Consider the following 20269-nt stretch of genomic DNA (forward strand, 5'->3'; position numbering starts at 1 on the left):
CTACAAGGTTGGCATTGGTGAGGACGGAGAGATGATGGGCTGCTAAAGTCAGCCCACTGGGCATGTACAGCAACACACAGCTAAACACAGCCTGACGTCTTTGGCTCCTGTTACAAACACACTGGAGGCACACAATAGGCATCTTTTTTTTAGCTCTGTTGAGAATTGTTAAGGGTGACCTTCTCCATATGTTTCTAAGCATATTCAATCTTTCTTTCTACCCAGTTCACTTGCATTCAGAAAAAGTAACATGTTCTATGCTTTTACGGCAAATTAAATGGTTTTACTGTCTCAGCATGTCCTGGATGCCTGCCAAATCAGCTTGACCAGCAAGTTCATTCAAGACTGTTTCACTCAAATCTTGTTCCTTCATTCATGACACACTCAGCCCAATGGCTCAACTCTGTTCATTTATTCTTCAGTCAACCTATAATCAATATCCCCCCCCCCCCCCCCCCCCCCACATTTCCCTTACTCAAGCTAGCCTGCCAAAGGCAATCGTCTGACCACCATGAGCCTAATTGGATTTGTGTGTATTGGTCTAGTCTTTTTTATGGTTTAGCCTCTTAATTATAGGGGATCACTACTATTTGGTGTGGCAGTCTGACCTCAACCCCAATCCGACACCTTTGGGAGAAATTGGAATACCAGGCCTTATCCATAACTAATGACTAATGCTATGGTGATATATAGAAAAAAATAACAAAAGAACAACATGCAGCTGGCTTTTAAAATCCTATAGCAAGTCACAGAGGACATTCATATTAAATAGGATTGGAAGAGATGTTCAGCAACATCCTCATGTGACCAGTAAACATCTGTAACATCTGACAGTGTATTTTTATTGCAGTGTCCACATACTTATAGAATAGAAGAATAGAATAGCCTTTTACTGTGATTGTACATGTACAACAAAATTGTGGGACTAAATAGAGATAAATGCACTGTTTTTTAAATCAATACTTGATAGGGAATACAATGGATTGGCATTTATTTAGTACTATATGTGGTACTTTTCAAGTGCTACAAGGCATTTTCACTTTTTTATATGTTTGTACTTTATTCTATTCACCAGCTGCATAGAATAAAGTACTGTGCATACAACTGCATATGACCAACTGACCCTTGACATTTGGAAGGTGGAAAGAATCTACAATCCCTGGTGGAAACCCACACATGAGCAAGGAAGCTATACAAATTTCACAAAGAAATACCTCTTGTTGAATAAATAATATTTTCAGTGTTATATAACACAGTAGTAATGTATGTATGTTATTGCTATTATGGCAAGTGTTATAAGCACAATGACTCAGTGTCATTCAGCTTCAAATCCTCCATAGATCACTGCAAACTTGAATTTGTTGCCAGTAATGGCTGAAGAGAAAATTCTTCCTGTGTCCTTAATAAGAAATGATAGGAAGACACTTTAAAAGTGCCTGTGGCAGACCTGTCAGTTGAAAAATTGATGGTGTCCCAGTCATTATCTCCTCTCAACACATGGCTCTTCAATGCAGCAGCGCTGGTACTTCAAAGTATGCTTTTACATAAGGGCCAAGCAAGTGGTTGTTTCCACCTGCTTGTTAGTGTGGTGCGCTCTGTTTACTTGTATAAGGTCAGATGTACTCCTAAGAACGAGGAAGTATTTTGGATCTGTGGATTATTTATGAGTGTTCCTTTGGCCCACAGTTCTCGTCTGGTGCCAGTGCAAGAAATTTACTGTGTCTGCAGTAGTCTGAATACTCATTGCACTATTTAAATACAGAGCCCAGAAAGACAGTGAAGAAGGTAAAAATGAAGAAACACAGTAAAGGAGCAGGAGAGAGCAAAAACAAAAGATCAAGATTACCCCATACGTGAACAAATGTGTGGTATGAGAAGAACTGTATATACAAAACATTACATTAGTGTAGTGATGCATAAAAAGAATAATAATAACAGTATGCAGTGAAAGGGAAACGAAAGAGAATAAAATCTTTTATTGATGGAGGGAATAATGTGCTACCTTTTGTTTTATTCAGAGTTATATTCCTCTGAGCAATAACTCCAGCTACACTCATAAGAGAAAGAATGTTGGTTTTATTATTTAAGGCATAGCAGCCAGCCAAGGCTGCTACGCCTGAGAACCTTCACAGACATACAGCCAGCCAAGGGTTTGGAGGAAACCAGCAGGACATGAAACAGCCATTGAGAGGGCTGGCTAAATGGCTTTTTGAAGTCACTTTGAGCGCACATATAATTCATTTCAGTTTACAGTGTCAGACATGTCACATTACATTTACATAACAGCTTTTGCAGCAAAGTCAATCCATACATCTCTTAAAATTTAAACATCAGATAAAACCTGCAGGCATTTGGAGTGGCAATGTCAAAACACGAAGTAACATGTAAACTTAACTTTTAATCTATAGTAGCTTCATTTAGCAGGGAAAGCCAGCAATAACAACTACAGTACAAGTAGTTGATCTCTACTTGTTGTTATCCAGCTCATTTATTTGCACGCTAGTTGAGGAATATTTTATCCTGTGAGGCCAGCTTATCACCTTAATTTCAAAATGATATCGAATCGTACAACCAGCCCATTTTTCCTGTATCACCACATTACATTTTTCCTAGAACCTTTGTGGTATATATATATATATATATATATATATATATATATATATATATATATATATATATATATATATCTATGTATGTATATATGCATTTTATCTGTAAAATGTTTTGACCTGGCAGATGTGCTTGAAAAAAAAATACAGAGAAAGGAGACAGAAGAATAAATATATGAATATCACTTTACTGAAAAAAAGTGATTTTAATATAGCAAATTCTCTACAGCAAACTCAATAAACTAAGAAAACTGGCAACATAAAAAAAACCATAAATCCAAAACAGTGTTACTAGGCAAAAGAGACAAGAAATGTAAGGAAAATAAAGTAGGCAGGAGATTTCAAAACAACATAATGAATTTTCCACAGATTTTTGCAAGGCTTATTTTTCCAATTAATTATTCAGGTCCAGGGATCACTAAGACACATTTATGGCTACACTGCAGCCTTGGCTGCTGCTGAGTCATCAGAGCATTTCTCTAAATTCCTAACATAAATTATTTAAACTGGACCCAGGAAACCTCTTTGTGAGCATTTGTGAACTCTGTTATTAGAGCCAAAGGACAAACTTTGGAACAGGTGAAAGCTGCACTGGTGGAATAAAAGCAGAACTGGGCCTGTGGTTACAGTCTAAAATAATCCAAAAGGCCTTAGAGAGAATGTTATCAGAAGCTCATCAGAACGTCATCACAGGAATGCAGCCATTATAGAAGCAGCACTTTGTACACAGCATGAAGACCAGAGCTGATTTTCACTGACTGGCCATATGGATTCCCACTGATTGGTGCCTGAAAGTATTAATCTGATATGGATTCCCACTGATTGGTGCCTGAAAGTATTAATCTGATAAGCAGAACTGTTCCAAAGTGTTAGGAAGCCTTCAGCACTTCTTTAAGTAAGAAAAGTTTGGCTCAACTTCCTTTGACTGTTGGCCAACACAGATCAGTCATCACTAGGAGATTAAGCAGGATCTTGTTCTTAATCTGACACCAATCTCCCAAAACAAAGCTCATGTGTAGTATGTCTATACATAGTCACACACAAAGGTTTAACTTAGCCCTCTTGACCTTTTGTATTAGTGCTAAAATAAAATACACCAGCTCTCTGATTTTACTGTCCTATGGTAGTATGATTATTTAAAATAAATAACATTGAAACAGGATTAAGGTGGGATGATTTTATTATCAGTTTATAAAGCATTTCTTCAGGTCTGGCTGTACCTTTCCCTGCTTCGAGCTGCAACCCCCTCCCCGTCGTAAACAGAATAAGGGTAGGGTGTCAGCAGCAATCGATTCAGAGGACATGTCCTAAGCCTGGTATACAATGGCGATGGCTGCAACCCGCTGCAGTGTGCTCCTTTATGAATGGGGAGCAACAGCAGCTCCTTGAAAATTAGATGCTCAGTCGACTGACAAAACGGACACTTTGGGAATGCACACATGCACAGCTCTGCAGCTGCCCTAACACTGACGGCACAGCACTCTAAATCGCAGATATCAGAGATCATGCCGGGTGGATGTGAGCTACAGGAACTCGCAGAACATTTGATTTCCATTGAAAATGCCTTTATTAACCTTAAACAAAATGAGTTACATTAAAACCCGAACATGAAATGAAGGTATGTTTCAGCTACACATGCGCACATGGTTACGTTCCATTGCAGAAAATACCTCGGGGTGTAGATGTTACAGCAAAAACTGGTCGCACAGGAATTACAGAAATCAAAAATATCACTGACAAGACAGCAGATCAAGGAAGAAATGTTGTAAAATGGTCATGGACAGAGGTGAGTTAGGCTTTCGATGGTGAGCAAAAGCAAAAATACGACAAACGATGGCAAACATTTTGTTCGGTAACTATTCACAAGAAAAGCTTTACAACATCACATTTCCTTCTTCTTGCTGGATTAGACTGCACTCACTTAGTCAACTACAATCATAAGTCGCTCATATTAAAAGTTATCAAACACTAAAATATCTCCTTCTTCACTGTCAGAGTTTACATATTTTATAGTCACTTACACTCACCATCTTAAACTTCTCTTACACATCTCTAAGTGAACTCACAGCTTAGTAAGATGAGAGTACACCTATATTTGTGTACATAGTGTCCAATATAGTCCTTATTTTCACGCTTTGTTTTTCCTTTACATTTTGATGCATATTTTCAAGATAATCTTTAACATTTCGGGAGAAAATATCAATTTGTGACTTTCCTAATTCTAACAATAGCATTTACTCAAATGTTCCTGGAGACAAATTTGTTTGCCTTAACAAGTTTTTTTTTAAAACACATTACTTTGATAACACTTTACAGCACCAAAGGACAACAAGCCTGTACCATTCTAATTTCTCAATTCTGCCTTTAAAATGACTCAAAGTACACACAACATAGCAGGAAGACATTCAATATGAAACATTAACACATTTACATACATACTTATATATCAGTGAGTTATGAATTGATTATGGTGAAAATCTAAGACCACAGACCCATCTTCTTTGCAGTAGAGATGCACCAATAGCAACAGCAGTGTTGGAGATGCCAGAATAAAAATAGCATCCAGATTTGTTGTCTACAAATGACATTTTTATATTGCAAAACTAGTTCGACAGTTGCATTAACAGGGCTGTGGGATCGCCACAGTTTTCACAGTTTTCACAGTTTTTGCGACGCTAAACCAACAGGTTCAAATGTAATGGATAACAGACAAGACAATTATATTCACACAGTCTCTTGTGTCAAGCAACCCCAACACTTTATTGTTATCTAGTAAGCAAATACCACCACATATGAGCCAAACATTAAATTCAAAAATCACAGTCTATGTTGACAGTGATCAGTTGGCTATTGATGCATCTCTCTAAGCCCACATCAGTCACCTCAGCCTGGATAATTAATGCTTTCTGGTATTGCATTGCATTGATGCTTGAACAAAGTTTACACAGACCAAAGCAGACAATATGCAAATACCCACTGGTGTAACAGCATAATACACTAAATTCTGCTATGACAGGACATTAGATATTCACAATGTATTTAAATAAACCAATGAGAGAAATTCAGCTCTGTACGTGCTAAAGTTAAGTTGCATGATTGGAACTACCATCGCTCATCTCATCAAAACTGATCTAATATGATCAGGTAGAGCACCGTAGCCCTGACATAAATTATGTCATCTTTGGAGACAAACGATACTGATGGATTCACAGTGGAAGTGCTCCAAAAACTAAGTGGTTATAGGAATAGTCTCTGTCAACATCCCAGGGCGATGTCCTCATTAAATGGAGAGCTTTCCTCTGAGGCCATGATGATGTAAACAAAGGCCAAAGTAATGTTCACATTACAGTCTGAGCACTGGAATTAAAAGCAACATGTCTGTTGTTCCTCTAGCACCTAAAGGCTAAACTTTGCACATGCTCGCTTTGATATTATTGTACAGATTTTTAAAAGCGCTGTGGATATTGCCATTTAACTAAAATGATTTGAACAACAGACAAGCTTCGTCAGCCACAGTGAAGGCGAGAGAGTTTGGAAGGCTGCTCGCCTCTGATCTAAGTAAAAAGACCTTAGATGTGAGACACACTTTTGTCCAGAAATGACAATAACATTTATAAAGGTGTACTGTAAGATGAAAGCGAGCAGACAGTTTGCAATTTGAGAACGAAAGACAGTCAATCCGTTCACATAAAGTATAAGAAGTATGAGGAGCAGCACTATTCTTGCACTGATGACTATCGTGTACATTTAAAGCAGTTAAAGATATTTAAACACAGCCACCTGTGTGACAGCTATTTGGACTATAGACAGACCTGCTCTGTGAAAAATATAGTTAAGCAGTGTTGTCAAGAATCTTAGATATTTTTGTTTCAAGGCTGTACATGTACAATAGGATGCTTTTCTTTAAATATATTAGTTAAAAAATAATTGTTGTGAAAATAAGATCTGTTCTTTAGCAGTCAACCTGAAGAAGAGAAGAAACAAAAAAGTTCCACAGGTAATCAGAGGTAAACTTAACCTTTCAAACAGCCACTTCAGACATTTTCCTTGTGATAAAAGCTATGCTGGAGGATTTCATTCATCTAAAACAAGAAATTACTGTAAAGAATAAAGAATAAGAGTCCTGAAAAACCCGTTCTTTATCGTTATATTTATAAAGAATTCTTATATATATATATATATATATATATATATATATATATATATATATATATATATATATATATATATATATATATATGTATAGAGAGAGAGAGAGAGAGAGAGAGAGATTTAACATTACTTCATCGTCTTTGAACTTTGTCAAACCAGCTTATTCTTCATAATTTAAATATGCAAAACGCAAAATAATTTATGTTGAGTAGGCTACAAATGTATTGCTAAGAGGCAGATTTTTGTATGGTTAAGTATGATGTCCCTGGATTGTTTTACATTGTAAATTTAATGACGTTAACTATCTAATGCATTTAACTCCATTCAAGCCCAATGAAGAAAATACTGTACAACACAAATCATCAACTCCCTACATTATGGCTTAGAATAAGGCATTTAAATGGCGTGATAGTAGGAAATAATGAGTTGAATATCTAAATTAAATAACCACCTTATATCGCCATCTTTTATCGGGGGGGGGGATAAGACATGTTTACCCCAGTCTGCAGGTGACCACCAGGGGCGTATGCTATCATGCGCTAAAATGCTTTCTTTTTGCTTTTGAGTCGATGTTTGCACACATGCAAACTGACAGTTACAGCATCTTGAAATGAGTAGTGATGCCTGAAGTTGGCATTACTCGGCACGTTCTCCGTGGCGCGTGTTTTTATATTACATAACGAGAACATGCCCTCCCAAAGGGCATCAAGCTGTACAGAGCCCTGACATCAAGGCAACATATCGAACAGCATCCCACACCGGGAAGCTTATCAGGCTTAAACAGCAGGCCATTTCAACCCTCGGTGCGTCGCCACCACAGGGTCACTGTTTGAAATATCGTGATAAAATATTTTCTCTGTCACGGAATGTATACAGCTGACAATGACGGAATAATAATAATATGAATCTTTTGTTTTACAGGCTTATAAGGTACCCGGGGATCAATTGCGCTCAAATGGCGCAAGAGTGTCACTGCATACGTCAAAGCTCAGATAAAATGAATCCATCCGTTTTCCCATTCCCGAGGTGGAGACATCTTGAACCGGTGACGACGGACTTTGTAGTTGTTGCCGTTATTATTGTCCCAAAACTCTTGACCGCCGACACAGTACTTAATTGCAAATTGCAATGTTCCTCCGTTGTCTGGGTATGTGGGCATAATTATCTTGAAACAGAACTTGTCAGTGTCACCGTCGCTCGAGTTAGGAACATAGGACGCCAAACTGTCCATAAAGGTTATCCAGTTGTTTAGGGAATAGCGCAAAGAGACGCTCTTTTCGAAAGCCAGATTCAACACGCGCACGAAGCCGGAGAGGCTGAATTCGTCTGCCTCCACGGTCTCCAACAGGACGTTTACCTCCCTCACTTTCTGCTCGAAGCCGGGTAATGTGCCTGGGTTGGTGAACTGCAATTCCATGAACACAGACTGCGCAGGAGCCCGGGGGAATTTTGTTTCCAAGTGATGAAGGTGAAGGGGTCCCTTGGGTAATTTTGCCATTATGCGTTCAGGCACCTCGGGAACATCTGTGTCGTCGAAATGCTTCACTGAAATGAGCTCCAGGCCCAGGGAGTCCGCGAAGCGGACTTTTTTCTTAATTGTTGGGCTTCTGCTGCGGGCGATCTCTAACTTTGCTCTCTCTGTAGGTGTAGGCAAAGACTTGCACCTCCGACGCAGATTAGGGCTCTGTGGGAGCTTCAGGGAAATCTCCCTGCCCCTTGGCCTCTCATTCACCACTGCGCTCTCGATAGGCTCACAAGTGGCGTTCACCATGTCAAAATCCTCCCCATCTTCAAGCCTCGGATTTGCCGCTGCAAGACTCCCGAATAGTCCAGCTATGCAGCTGTAGTTCCTCGGCAGGCAGTTCTTTGGGGGAAGCATGACCGAGACAGGGTGCGCAGACTCCGCTTCCATAAAACGCTGGAGTCCCTGAACTGCAGAGCTGGAGTAGTCGTAATGGAGAAAAACCGGCGATGCAAGAGATGGAGCCGTCAGGTGTTAGTGTGCAACTCGAGGATAGGTGCTCTGCCTGCGTCAGAAGCTGACACTCTGCAGCCTTGGACCAATAAACCAAAGTGTTGTTGCTTTCCACAATTAGCGCGACTCTCCTTTTGCAGATGCTTCATTAAAAAACTAAAAACCAAAAATCCATCATAAAATAAATATGGAGAACTGTTTGCTCAAAACAACAACAAAAAAACAAACAAAAACAAATTCCTTCCTCTTCGCATCAAATATCTCCTCGTTTCCACTTGAATGTGGGGAAATTCATCCGTGTTCTCTCACAGCTGATCTCTTCCCGGGGCAGAGGTTGACGTCTCATCTACATTTACGTGCAGAGATGCGCGTTTAACTGACCAAAATGGTTTCCTTCACAAGTTTTCCGCTGGTTTACTTCCCCGTTTGAACGCTGCAACATTGAAAACAAACCGCATGAAATAAATAATTTAGGTGCATCAAAAACAGTTATGTGCTTTTGTCTTCAGTCTGGTACATCCAGATATTGTGTGCATAACTAGATTATCAAGCGGTCCCGTGTAAAAAAAATAAAGCTATTGTATTGATTTTTTAATACTTAATACAGATATAGGACAGTAATGTGCCGGTAGTAGTCTGCAGCAGGAGCGCAGGAACCCCTCCCCCTTTCTCTACGGCTTGACGATACAGGCTTTTAAGTGTCACCATGACGACGGCGTTGCAGTTGGTCTCTAAAGGCATTCACCGTTTCTTCCGCTTTTGTCCTACAAAACTCTCAATCGGGAAATAAAAAAGTCGCCACCACGACAGATAGCACACAGCAGAAGTTGTGAGTAGCAACAAATATTATTCATGTATTTCTCAATTTCCTCGTTTAATAATCCAGTTTGCTTTATTTTGGTAAGCAAAATCAGCGGTAGGTTTGTTAAGTTGATCATATTTACAGTAAAAGTGCTACTCAAGATGTATTTTTAAGTAATTAAGGAAATTCTGTTTTCTATGACCCTTTCGAGATCTCACCATGAGTCAAAGGACCTAACTACATCATGACCTCGCAAGAAAGGGATTGTACAGCTGTGGACAGAGCAGACAGGGAGCTGTCAGCACCGGAGAACGCAGCTGGCGAGCACGAAATAGCAGAAAGGAGACTTATTGAAAGCCTTTTAGATACCAGCGAGGAGAACTTCTTGAATGAGAAGGAGCTAAATGAGTTCCATTGTTACTCTGGTTGGGAGGATGCTGTAAGTGATCCAATATCCTGTTACTGTACCTCTCTTAATTTGTTACCTATATGTAGTTGCAATTTTGTTTTTAAGTAAGTGTCTATTATATATACAGTTTGGACTCAGTGATAAATTGAACAAGTATTTAGACGCCTTCCCTAATTCTTATTTTTTGTGTTTTTTTACACCTATGTGTTTCAGATAATCAAATTGTAATATTAGTCAATGATAACTCTAGTAAATACAAAATGCAATTTTTAAACAATTATTAATTCATTAAGGGAAAAGGGCTATCCATTTCTATCTGCTCCAATCTATCAAAGTCATCTATCTATGAAATCTATCAAAGCCAGTCTGGAAACAGTTGCAAAATCCTTTCTAAGGCTTTGGGAGTGCAGTGAAAGACAGTGAGAGCCAATTTCCATAAATGGAGAAAACTTGGAACAGTACTGAATCTTCCCAGTAGTGACGGACTACCAAATTTACTTCCACAGCCCGTCGATGACTCATGTAGAAGGTCATAAAAGAACTCAGAACAACATCTAAAGAACTGCAGGCCTCACTTGCCAAGGTTAAGATCAGAGTTCATGATTCAACAACAACAAAGAGAGTGGGGAAAAAAAGACATCCATGAGAGAGGTCCAAGTAGAAAAACACTCCTGAACAAAAATAATATAAAGGCTCTCCTCAAATTTGCCAGAAAACATGGAAAACATGGAAAATATTTTGTAGAGTGGAAGGTTCCATTACATTGGATGTAAAGCTAACACAGAGTTTTATAAAAAGAACATCATATTAGCAGTTAAACATGGTGGTGGTAATGTGACGATCTGGGTACGATGAGCTGAAACACACCAGCAAGTCCCCCTCAGAATGTTTTAAAAGAAACAAAAACAAAATGAAGGTTTCATAGTGGCCTAGTGAGTCTTAAATGAGATTGGGATATGTTGACATGACATGACCATTGATCCCTGAAAACGTTTCAGTGTGGCTGAATTAAAACAATTCTGTAAATAACACTGGATCAAAATTCCTCCACAGCGATGTGAAAGACTCATTTCCTGATGCCAAGGGTGGCACAATCAGTTAATAGGTTTAGGAGCCAATTACTTTTTCACATAGAGTGAGCGTGATTTGGATACCCTATTTTTCTTTTTTTTTTTTTTTAAAAATCATCACTTAACAATTAATGACCCTTTCTGATATTAGTATTGATTATCTGAAGCATCTAAGTTTGACAAATGTGCAAAATGCAAAAAATATGGTCACATTTTATAATGATGGACAGAATCTGACTAAATGGAATATCTTCATTCACATATTATTAATCACATCTGTGCTTTTACTGCTTTCCTTCTATTTGCATGTTTCTTACTTGATTCAATAAGTATTTTTACTTTGTGATTTTTAGCTTTAAACATATCCGAACTTAACAAAAAAAATTTGGTTTTGCAACAGGTTTGTGGTTGGGCCAGAGTTGTTCCCCTGAGCTGCATACTTTTGACTTCAAACACATACAAGAAACCAAAGCATAAGGAGGCTGACAATGGAACTCCTTCATCTGATGACCCAGTGCCTTCTAATGGAGACAGCTCAGCCAGCATTACAGAACAGCACTGTGAGTCTCATGCAGGCCTGGATAATTTTAAGAAGTTTGTGTCAGTAAATCAGCAGACAGGATCTTGGAGTCAAACTGCTATGGCAGCTCAACAGACAGATGCTGCAGAATGTCCTTTCCTTAAAGCCATGCAGAGAAATCAGACACATCTCTTACTGGAAGAAAAGATATACAAGAGAGGGATGGATAAAGAGACACTTTCTCAGCTTCACCATCTGTCTTCAAAATATTCTGTGCCAGAGAACAAGCCTGCTAAGCCTTGGAAACATAGTCATCGTCCCAATAACAGAGTGGTTCCCATTAAAAACTTCAAATTTCTACCACCTATTAACCCACCTCACCTGATTGCCAAGGCCAGTGGTCATCTCTGTAGACACAAGAAGACTCCAGAGAAACAAACCTCAGAGAAAAACTGTTTTCTTTTAGACAAGCAGCGTGGAAAAAGGGGAACTAGAGTGGACACTGCTAGTAATTCAGATATTTCCACTTTCTCTGCAGCGCTGACCTCCAAGTACCAGACATTTTGGCAAAACCCACACAATGTTTTGATACCAAGAGGTATTAAATACAATGTCTTCCAAACTTGACTCAATGCTCTGAGGACTAAAGTCTCTGACAAGGAATTTCACAAATGCACCCGAGCTGCCTCACTTCACTTTTAAGCTGAACGAGGCATGTGAAATAAAAATCTGTCACTTGAACATTTAAGTATGCAGTAATTTTAGTTTCTCAGGTACAACTAAGAAAAGGCAACATCTTTTATTATAAAGGGCATCCTGTCTGTCAGCCTCACTCATCACATACCATTAAAATACAGTTAGCTGGCATAATAGTGGCACTGGTGGTCGCTAATATTTTTAAATTTAAGCAGACTACAACTTGGTCAGAACTTTAACATTGCACCGCAGCTTGTTTCTCATAATATAAACTGTGGCCAAACTACTGCATCTGCTTAATACAGTTTAACTTTTATATTAGTAAACAATGGATTGGTAATGGTTATGGATTATGGGTGGAGCCAAGGTTCTTTCTAAAAATGCCAAGGGTCATGTTGGTTTCCAGGGTCAACATGACTCATGGCCTGTTTTCAGTCAGTTGTTATAATACTGTTTAAGCTGTGGCAGTTTTGTTACCTTATTACATTTATCTGTATTGCTCTAATTCTTTTCCCTACCTACACAGATGTAAAATAAATGCACAGGCCTGGATTTAGTAGGTTTATACTGGGCAGGTTGTAACTGCATCAGAAGAAGAAAAAAGGTACAATATTATAAAGGTTTTTTGTTTTAGAAAAAACTACCAGTAATAGTGCAAAATTTGTTTCGCACAACCAAATCTTAAGAGACGATGACATCATGTGTGCAATTATAATACTGAACTCAAGATCACTTGAATAAAACATGTATGACCCACTTATGACCTTTTTAAAAAAATAAAAAACAAAAACAAAACAGACATTGATCATGTTTGTCCATCTTTCAGCAACTACTTTCCTATTTTTGTTTTGGGAAAAAAAAATAAAAATGAACACAATCAACACTTGCCAGCAGTTTATTAACAACATCTATAATGTATCTTGAACAATAATTAAAGGCAGCCATTAAGTCGACACATTTAGGCAACAGAAAAATCAAATAAATTCTGCAAAAACAAATATTTTGTGCTGGAAAAATATCTGCATGCACTCCCTTCAAAGAGAAAGCAAAGCACTGTAACAGACACCAGAAAGTGACATAGCTTCTACCCATTCAAATATAGGCATTTTCCCCCATTCCACTAAACCTGCAAGGAAACAGCTCTATTGTATTAGAATTTAGGAATTAAAAGTCGGAATTACTGCTTTAAAATAAAACATGTTCAGACTTCATAGGCGTGAACCTTGCTAAAATAGAGAAATAATCCATAAACCAACTGGGAATAGTGGGAGAAAAAAAAAAAGCATAATATGTCTGGGCACAGAGTCATTATTGTGTACATTCTTCAGTTTTAATAAACATCCATAAAGTGTAATGACATTAAACACTATTCATTTAAGATGTGATGGAATCAAAGTAATTATTTTCAATCAAATGCTGCAAAGGAATATTTTCATGTGACACAGCGTAAATCTTTCCATAAACATGGAGCAGAGGCATTCTCACATTGCATGCAATCACAATAAAAACATCAATACTAAACAGATAAAACATGCAAAACAAAGACTGAAAGGATTCAGATATTTTTCATTGTTTATTCATCATGGTATATTCTAGTATAAACATGACTTTGAAGCAGCAAATTATCTGTAACAGAACTCAAGTTAATACTTGGGTTAAGGCACCAACACAACAAAAATGGAAAATAAACAAGGCCTATAGCTCTGTGGTCTCATGTAGAACAGTCTCTATGTGGTGCCTATGAGGTAACTGAGGTCACAATATAACAAAAAAGAAAAGTGGGGGTGGAAAAAAAAGTTACATTTAGTGATTTAAAAAAATTAGTGTGGAAAATTGGGTCTAAAATGTAAGTCCTTTAAGTTAAAAGAACAAAACAAAACACTGTGCTAATCTGTGCTAATCCTAGCTCTAATCCACTGTTTTTGTGTATGGTAACATTACTGGATCACTTCAGCAGTGTACTGCTAATGTATACACTTACATCCAGCTAATGAATAAGTTAGAGACGATGACAGCCGAGCCTGCTTACTGACTTAAGTCTTAACTAGAGGCCTTGACACAAAAAGTGTTTACAAAACATCAGACATCACAACCACATTTCAATGCAAGGTGCGCAACACGGGACAAACATTTTGTTTTTTACTTTGTGCCAGGTTATGTTTCAACGACACATCTTCTGCTTTGAGAAATGCAAAGCCTTTACTTTGAAAAAAAAATCTCACTCGTCATGTTTTCAGCTGCCTGCAATGTCAGAGTTTATAGTCTTGTTGCCACTGACAAGGTAACATTGAAGATGCAGCATTCAGATGCACATGTGCAGAATCAATATTTTATGTTGTGCTGCTTAAAGGCTTCATGCGCATTGCATACGTATGTAAACTAAACGTACAATATTGTATACTGTACAGCTGAGATAAGATTGTTTTACAGCAGTACATCTATATTTGAAAGCTGTCATACAAGGTAGCAATTTTACAAGCCTTTCATGACAGCCATATATAGGTATGCATGTCATCCCTTTTAAGTGTAGAGCTAAACTTTATGTAATGTTAAATGTTTTTACAACTTCTTAAGACCAAACAGTGACCAGTCACAGCGGCTACGCACTGAAATATACAAGTAAGCTTGCATTTTAGACAAGACACGTACAATGTTACCTTATGTGCAAATAAATATGTAAACTGTCACGGGAGCTCATGGGTCATGCCCACTGAGCTAATAAAGTGCAGCAATGCTGTCAGGATAGACACCAGGAAGGGCTCTGGACATTATGCCCCCAGTGGAATGGTTGAAAACATATCTGCAGACTTCTTGCTGCTAAGACTATGGTTTTATTTGCCAGAGGACAGCATAAACCATTTCCTCTTATAGGAAGAGGCAGATATCAGAAACCTTTATTGCAAAGGCATGGGAAGCTTCAGCTGTTGGGTTTCTCAGAATGCTGAAACAGAGCACAAAGTTCTTCACATGTCTGGGTTTCCACAGAGCTGAAATGGGACTCCATGTTCCACGCCAAGTCCGCTGACAGGAAGTCATCCATGACAGTTTGGGTTTCGTTGCTGGTCAGGAACAGGTTTCCTAGGCCTTCTGCTTGGCTAGTCACAGTCTGTGTCTCTGTGCTGTTCAGCAGTCTTGCATTCTCTCCTTGAGTGACAGGAGTCTGAGCAGAGAGACTCGTGGCAAATGAAGGGAGATCTGTTTGTGTTTCTGTGTCTGATGACTCTGTGCTCATAGAAAAGCTTGAATGTCGCAAGATGCTGCTCAGGGGCATGTGGCTTCCGGCATTCAGCAGAAAATTGAGGTCAGTCTGAGTTTGAGTATCAAATAGCTCCAAGTCGCTGGCTTGGGTTCGGCTTGGTCCCTCACTTTGGTCCAGATCATCCATCAGTAGGAAGTCTGTCTGTGTCTGAATGTCTAGAGACTCCATTGGCGTGTCACCACCCAGTCCTCCCAGCTCACTCTCCTCGGTCTGTGTCTGGATGTGCACAGCATTGAGGAATTCTTCAAAATCAAAGTCTATGCCGTTATGTTGCTCCTGAACAGAGCTGAGACTTGACCCACAGCCTGCAGAAGCCTCTGTCAGCACCTGATGGCCTGACATACTGTCAGACAGGATGTTTTCCAGGTCATTTAACAAGGTCATTGTTTGGGTCTGGTTGTCTGCCATGTTGTTTGCACTCAGCTCATGCGTCTGCACCCCAAAACACATACCACCTTCTGATTTTGAGTCCTCATATATAGTGCTTCCTGCAGCACAAAGGGTGTCATCTATCTCCAATGTTGTTTGGGTTGACACACTGAGGGAGTCATTGCCAAATAGGTCTGAGCACATGACAGCCTGGTTCTGAGCCTTCTCCTCTGATTGTGGCATGGCAAAGTATGTCTGTGTCTGCCTGGTTTTGTACGGAAGCACAGAAGAGGATGAGCAGGGAATTTGGCTCAGGCACTGGCTGTCTGTTTGAGCTCCAATAGACGATGTGGATTTGGCTCGGGAGAAGAATGTTTGGGTTTCAACACTTACTGGCAAAAGGACTTGGGCACTGACACTGATGTCTGTTTGGGAGCAAGAAGACACAGAGGACTCACCCGCAGAGCACAAGCCTAGTCCCTCCCCAACCCCTACTCCTGTGGGCATTTTTGACAAGTACGATTTGTCTGTCTGAATGTTGGTGGAAGTGCTCCTTCCTCGCTGTGCTGCCATGCTGATGGTTGAATCCTCTGCACCTACTGGATCCAGATTGACTTGCACTCCTGTGCTAATAGGCCCTTGGCTAGAGCGGGAAGTAGGCATGCTATCCTTGAAACCCAAACTTTTAGCATCAAGTTGGGGTACCACTGCTCCTGTGGCTTGTGGAAGGAGCTGAAGGGCACTAACAGAACCTTGGCTATCTACAGCAAGCACTACAGACCTCAGAGCCCCACTTTCTGTAGATGGAAGGAGTACAGGCAAATGAGCCACCTGCATCACAGGAACACTAACCAAAGCCATCTTGGGTTTTGGTAAAAGCAACTTCTGCAGGCTCCTCCGGGAGTCTGGGATAGTAATGGTTGTATCAGAAGGGAGAGAAGTGTCTGTCTGCTCTGTGGCAGCAGGGATGATCTGGAAGGTTGAATCATTGATCTTAACCTTTTCAGAACCACTTAACAGTTTTTCCATCTTTCTCTTTTTTACTGGGGGAATTCTGCAAAATAATAAATAAATTAGATAAAATGATAACAATAATAAATACATGGAGAGAACAAAATACAGTATATGAATGAAAGTGTTGGGGTTATCCCTGTACATGCCTGTGCTCTGTTGGAATTTCATGACCCGTCCTGTAGATATGTGAGAGTAGAGCAGCCCTGCTAGCATAGGGGCAGCCACATGTACAGTGGTAGGTCTTTCCACAGTCTTCTATGTGCCTCTTTAAGTCCCACTCTGTACTGTAGCCATTGTTGCACTTGGAGCACTTATGTTTCTTTTCTGCATGCATCTTCATGAAGTGCTGAAATGAAATGAATCAAAAGCAGAAAATAGCTTTAAAATACAAATGTCCAAACAGAATTTGAAAAGGAAAGCACATGTCCATTTACTTCTTTCTAGTGATTCACCCAGTTAAACATCACAGTATAATTTAGGCAAAACTAGGAAAGAAAGGCAACTTCTCCCTGTGTTTTGCGGTGCTACAAGAATCAGAGTAGAAATGCTAAGATGGTATTTCATATTGATACATGTGTTTCACATTAGGCAGTTCTTTTTTCCTCAACCTATTGTATCAGAGGCTTTCAGTTCAGACTACAGGACACTGTATACAACGTAATCATGCAGTAAATTATTTAACATTGCTTACATTAAAAATGCAAGGTTATTTTTTTAAGTTGCACAAGTGGTTCTTAAAAATAGAACAATAACTGATTACATTTCACAGAGGAAATGCTTACTTGCTTAACCAGGGAGAACTGGGAGAAAGGTCTGTTAGGGCCTCTGGGACAACCCTCAATAGGACAGCAGTAAAGCTTCTGAGAGCCCTTCATGTCCTTTCTGACCGTGGGATTGACAATACCATCCTGGGGGTGATAATGACAACAAAGTATTAACAGAGGACAAAATACAGATATATGCATTACAGATACTTGGATCAGAAACATGTGAATGTAAGACTTAAACACACATTCCCATGCTGTGTTTATATTTAAGAAACTCAAATTACAATATAATTGCTAATGATATAAAGGTTGATTTCCCCCATATTGTCGGGTCTTTACCTTACTATAAGCACCATGGGATGACTGTTGTACATACAATTGTCTCTGATTTATAGTATTGAAGAGATTCATGTGCTTGTGCTGTGGAAAAGATAAGGCTAACAAACACTGTCTGCTTTGTGATAAGAATATAACTAAAAAGCCAAATTTTGGAGACAGCAAATCCAAATTTTGTGCTTCTCTCAACTGCATCATATGGTCGTAGGCTGAAGCCTGAGTCATGTCACGACTCTGTGATTGGCTGTAGCTCAGAAGAGAAACCAAGCAGATTTACTGTCTTTCCTATGGCATGGCTAGCCTATATCAATTATAAAGGTCAAATCTTCTCTCCAACAGACTAGCCAATACAGTGGTAAATCAAAGTAATAGTCTCTAAACTGTTCTTTCTGCTAAGGGAAGTGATATGGTTTGAAAGGCAAGCAAATTCTGGATTAGAATAGTCTCATTAGTTTTATGGACTGACCTGACTGCACACAGTCAAAAAAAAATAAATAAATATATATATATGTAATTTTTTTATTTCTAAGTCTTCATAGGGAAACGATATAAACAGTGATGAAACAGCTGTGGAGCGATGCAGTGACGTTATGGTGCTGTTAAATATAAACAGATATAGCCCAACTCTAGCTCCATCAACTATGCAGAAGCACTGAGCGAGCAACTGTGGCATTTTATGCACTTTATCATTATGTCAACCATAATATCATTACGGCTGCTGACAGAAGTTTCACATAGCTGTGGATTAAAAGTAACACAGGCAAGCTGTGCTGCCTTCTTGTTGCTCGCTTTCTTTCCTTTCCTTTGTGCCTCTTACAGGCACTGTCTGAGGAAAGTGTGAATGCACCATGAAAACCCAACACAGTAACCAATATAACCCGTTATTCATGGACTGCAACGAACATGGACCAAACACAGTTCATCCAACTTTACTGCAGCTTTTAAAGTTTTGGTGTAAAAACGGAATTATATTTAGAAACTGATTGCTTAACTTTAAACTTTAAACTACACCTGACTGCAACTCAGATTTAAATAGTAAAACCGGTGGTTTCTTTAGGCCTTTAAACGCTCTCCTTGCTGGGCCAGCATGGGTTACTTCTAGGAGCTAATTCAAATTCTAACATTCACCTATTTTAAACAAAGAGCTTAGTCTATTGCAGGACAAAGGCAGTCTTTCCCAGCAAAGAACTTCATTCATTGGGAGACAGTGAATTATTGCGTCCCACGAAGTGCCCAGTCCAGTGAGAACAGAGGAACTAGGAGTTAGTACAGCTGAGGCGGTTTAAACATTTAGACCAAAGTCTAAGTATTGTGTTCGTGATAGACAGCACGTTGTTTGTGCGGTCGTATTCCTGAGAGACCGTAACCATACAACGACAAATAGATTTCCAGCTTTGCGCACACACAGCCAATTTAGATACTCCCAAATTCCCTGCCCTAGATTACCAACTCGCTAAAAACTAATATTTAATAATAAAGGGGGTATATCTGTATATTATTAATGCAATAAGCACCGAATTTCTCGTGACAAATGCAATAATTGATAACATAAGCGGCTAGGTGCAGTATTGCTAACTCGCTAATAGTAAACAGTCACCAATTAAATAACAGTCAAGAAGAAACTTACTTAACTTTTACCAAAGCTCGATTATGTTGTCCCAGCGTTATTGGCAACACATTACTACGACCATACGTGCTAGCTAATTCGAAGTTATGGATGACTTGCGTTTTTTTAAAATGATAGTTTTCTCTAAACCGAATTAGCCAAGTTAGCATCGCAGTTGAGTTCACTTGTAAACCATCGGAATAACCTGATTTAGTAATTAGTTACCTTTATTCTGTGCGACTTAACCAGATGCATGTTCAACGCAGGTGTGTTAGGGAGAATCTTGCCACATCCTTCCACGGTGCATAGGATGTTCGTCCTCACTTCTTTGGTCAGCTCCACGATGGTGGGTTTTATCATTTCCCGAGACTGCGGCAGAGCTTCTTCGTTACAGTTTAGACTGCCGGCATTAGCCTTATCACTGTTACTCGCCTTGCCCGTTGAAGAGGCAGCCATGTTTCTGTGTTGACAGTGCATTCCGTGTTTGGCAGAGAGCCCCAGCAGCAGCATTGTATGAAAAGGATCATTCCGTCCCTCAACGCTGCCTGTAAGGCTGCATTGCCACCTTTCCACTCTCCTGTTCGGCGGCAGGGAATTTTGGCTTACGTCACATCCTAGATAACATTCGCATTTCCGTTTTGCAGAATAATGTGATTTTTAACATATACGGATGGACGAATAATTA

The 20269-nt window shown here is 39.3% G+C and overlaps 3 protein-coding genes across 4 annotated transcripts; 1 reads left to right on the forward strand and 2 right to left on the reverse strand.

Moving 5' to 3' along the window:
• Positions 1-6841: 6841 nt before the first annotated feature.
• On the reverse strand, positions 6842-9371 carry LOC146525763 (protein phosphatase 1 regulatory subunit 3E). The gene has a single exon (XM_085155565.1). It carries the CDS (start codon positions 8671-8673, stop codon positions 7750-7752), a length of 924 nt encoding a protein of 307 aa, XP_085011691.1. The 5' UTR covers positions 8674-9371; the 3' UTR covers positions 6842-7749.
• Positions 9372-9430: 59 nt separating this feature from the next.
• LOC146525764 (uncharacterized) lies at positions 9431-14035 on the forward strand. Of its 2 annotated transcripts, none has more exons than XM_085155564.1 (3): positions 9431-9636; positions 9750-9977; positions 11418-14035. In XM_085155564.1, exons 2-3 carry the CDS (start codon positions 9783-9785, stop codon positions 12162-12164), a joined length of 942 nt encoding a protein of 313 aa, XP_085011690.1. In that variant the 5' UTR covers positions 9431-9636; positions 9750-9782; the 3' UTR covers positions 12165-14035. The 2 variants fall into 2 exon arrangements, with proteins under 2 accessions (XP_085011690.1, XP_085011689.1); XM_085155563.1 differs by having other exon boundaries at positions 9433-9565.
• On the reverse strand, positions 13113-20198 carry atmin (ATM interactor). The gene is made up of 4 exons (XM_085155560.1): positions 19810-20198; positions 17658-17783; positions 17022-17221; positions 13113-16915 (listed from the first exon to the last, which is right to left on the reverse strand). The coding sequence occupies exons 1-4, from the start codon at positions 20092-20094 to the stop codon at positions 15151-15153; spliced, it is 2376 nt and encodes a 791-aa protein (XP_085011686.1). The 5' UTR covers positions 20095-20198; the 3' UTR covers positions 13113-15150.
• Between the last annotated feature and the right edge of the window lie 71 nt (positions 20199-20269).

Source organism: Neolamprologus multifasciatus, chromosome 1 (assembly GCF_963576455.1).
Source record: "Neolamprologus multifasciatus chromosome 1, fNeoMul1.2, whole genome shotgun sequence".
Classification (NCBI taxonomy): domain Eukaryota; kingdom Metazoa; phylum Chordata; class Actinopteri; order Cichliformes; family Cichlidae; genus Neolamprologus; species Neolamprologus multifasciatus.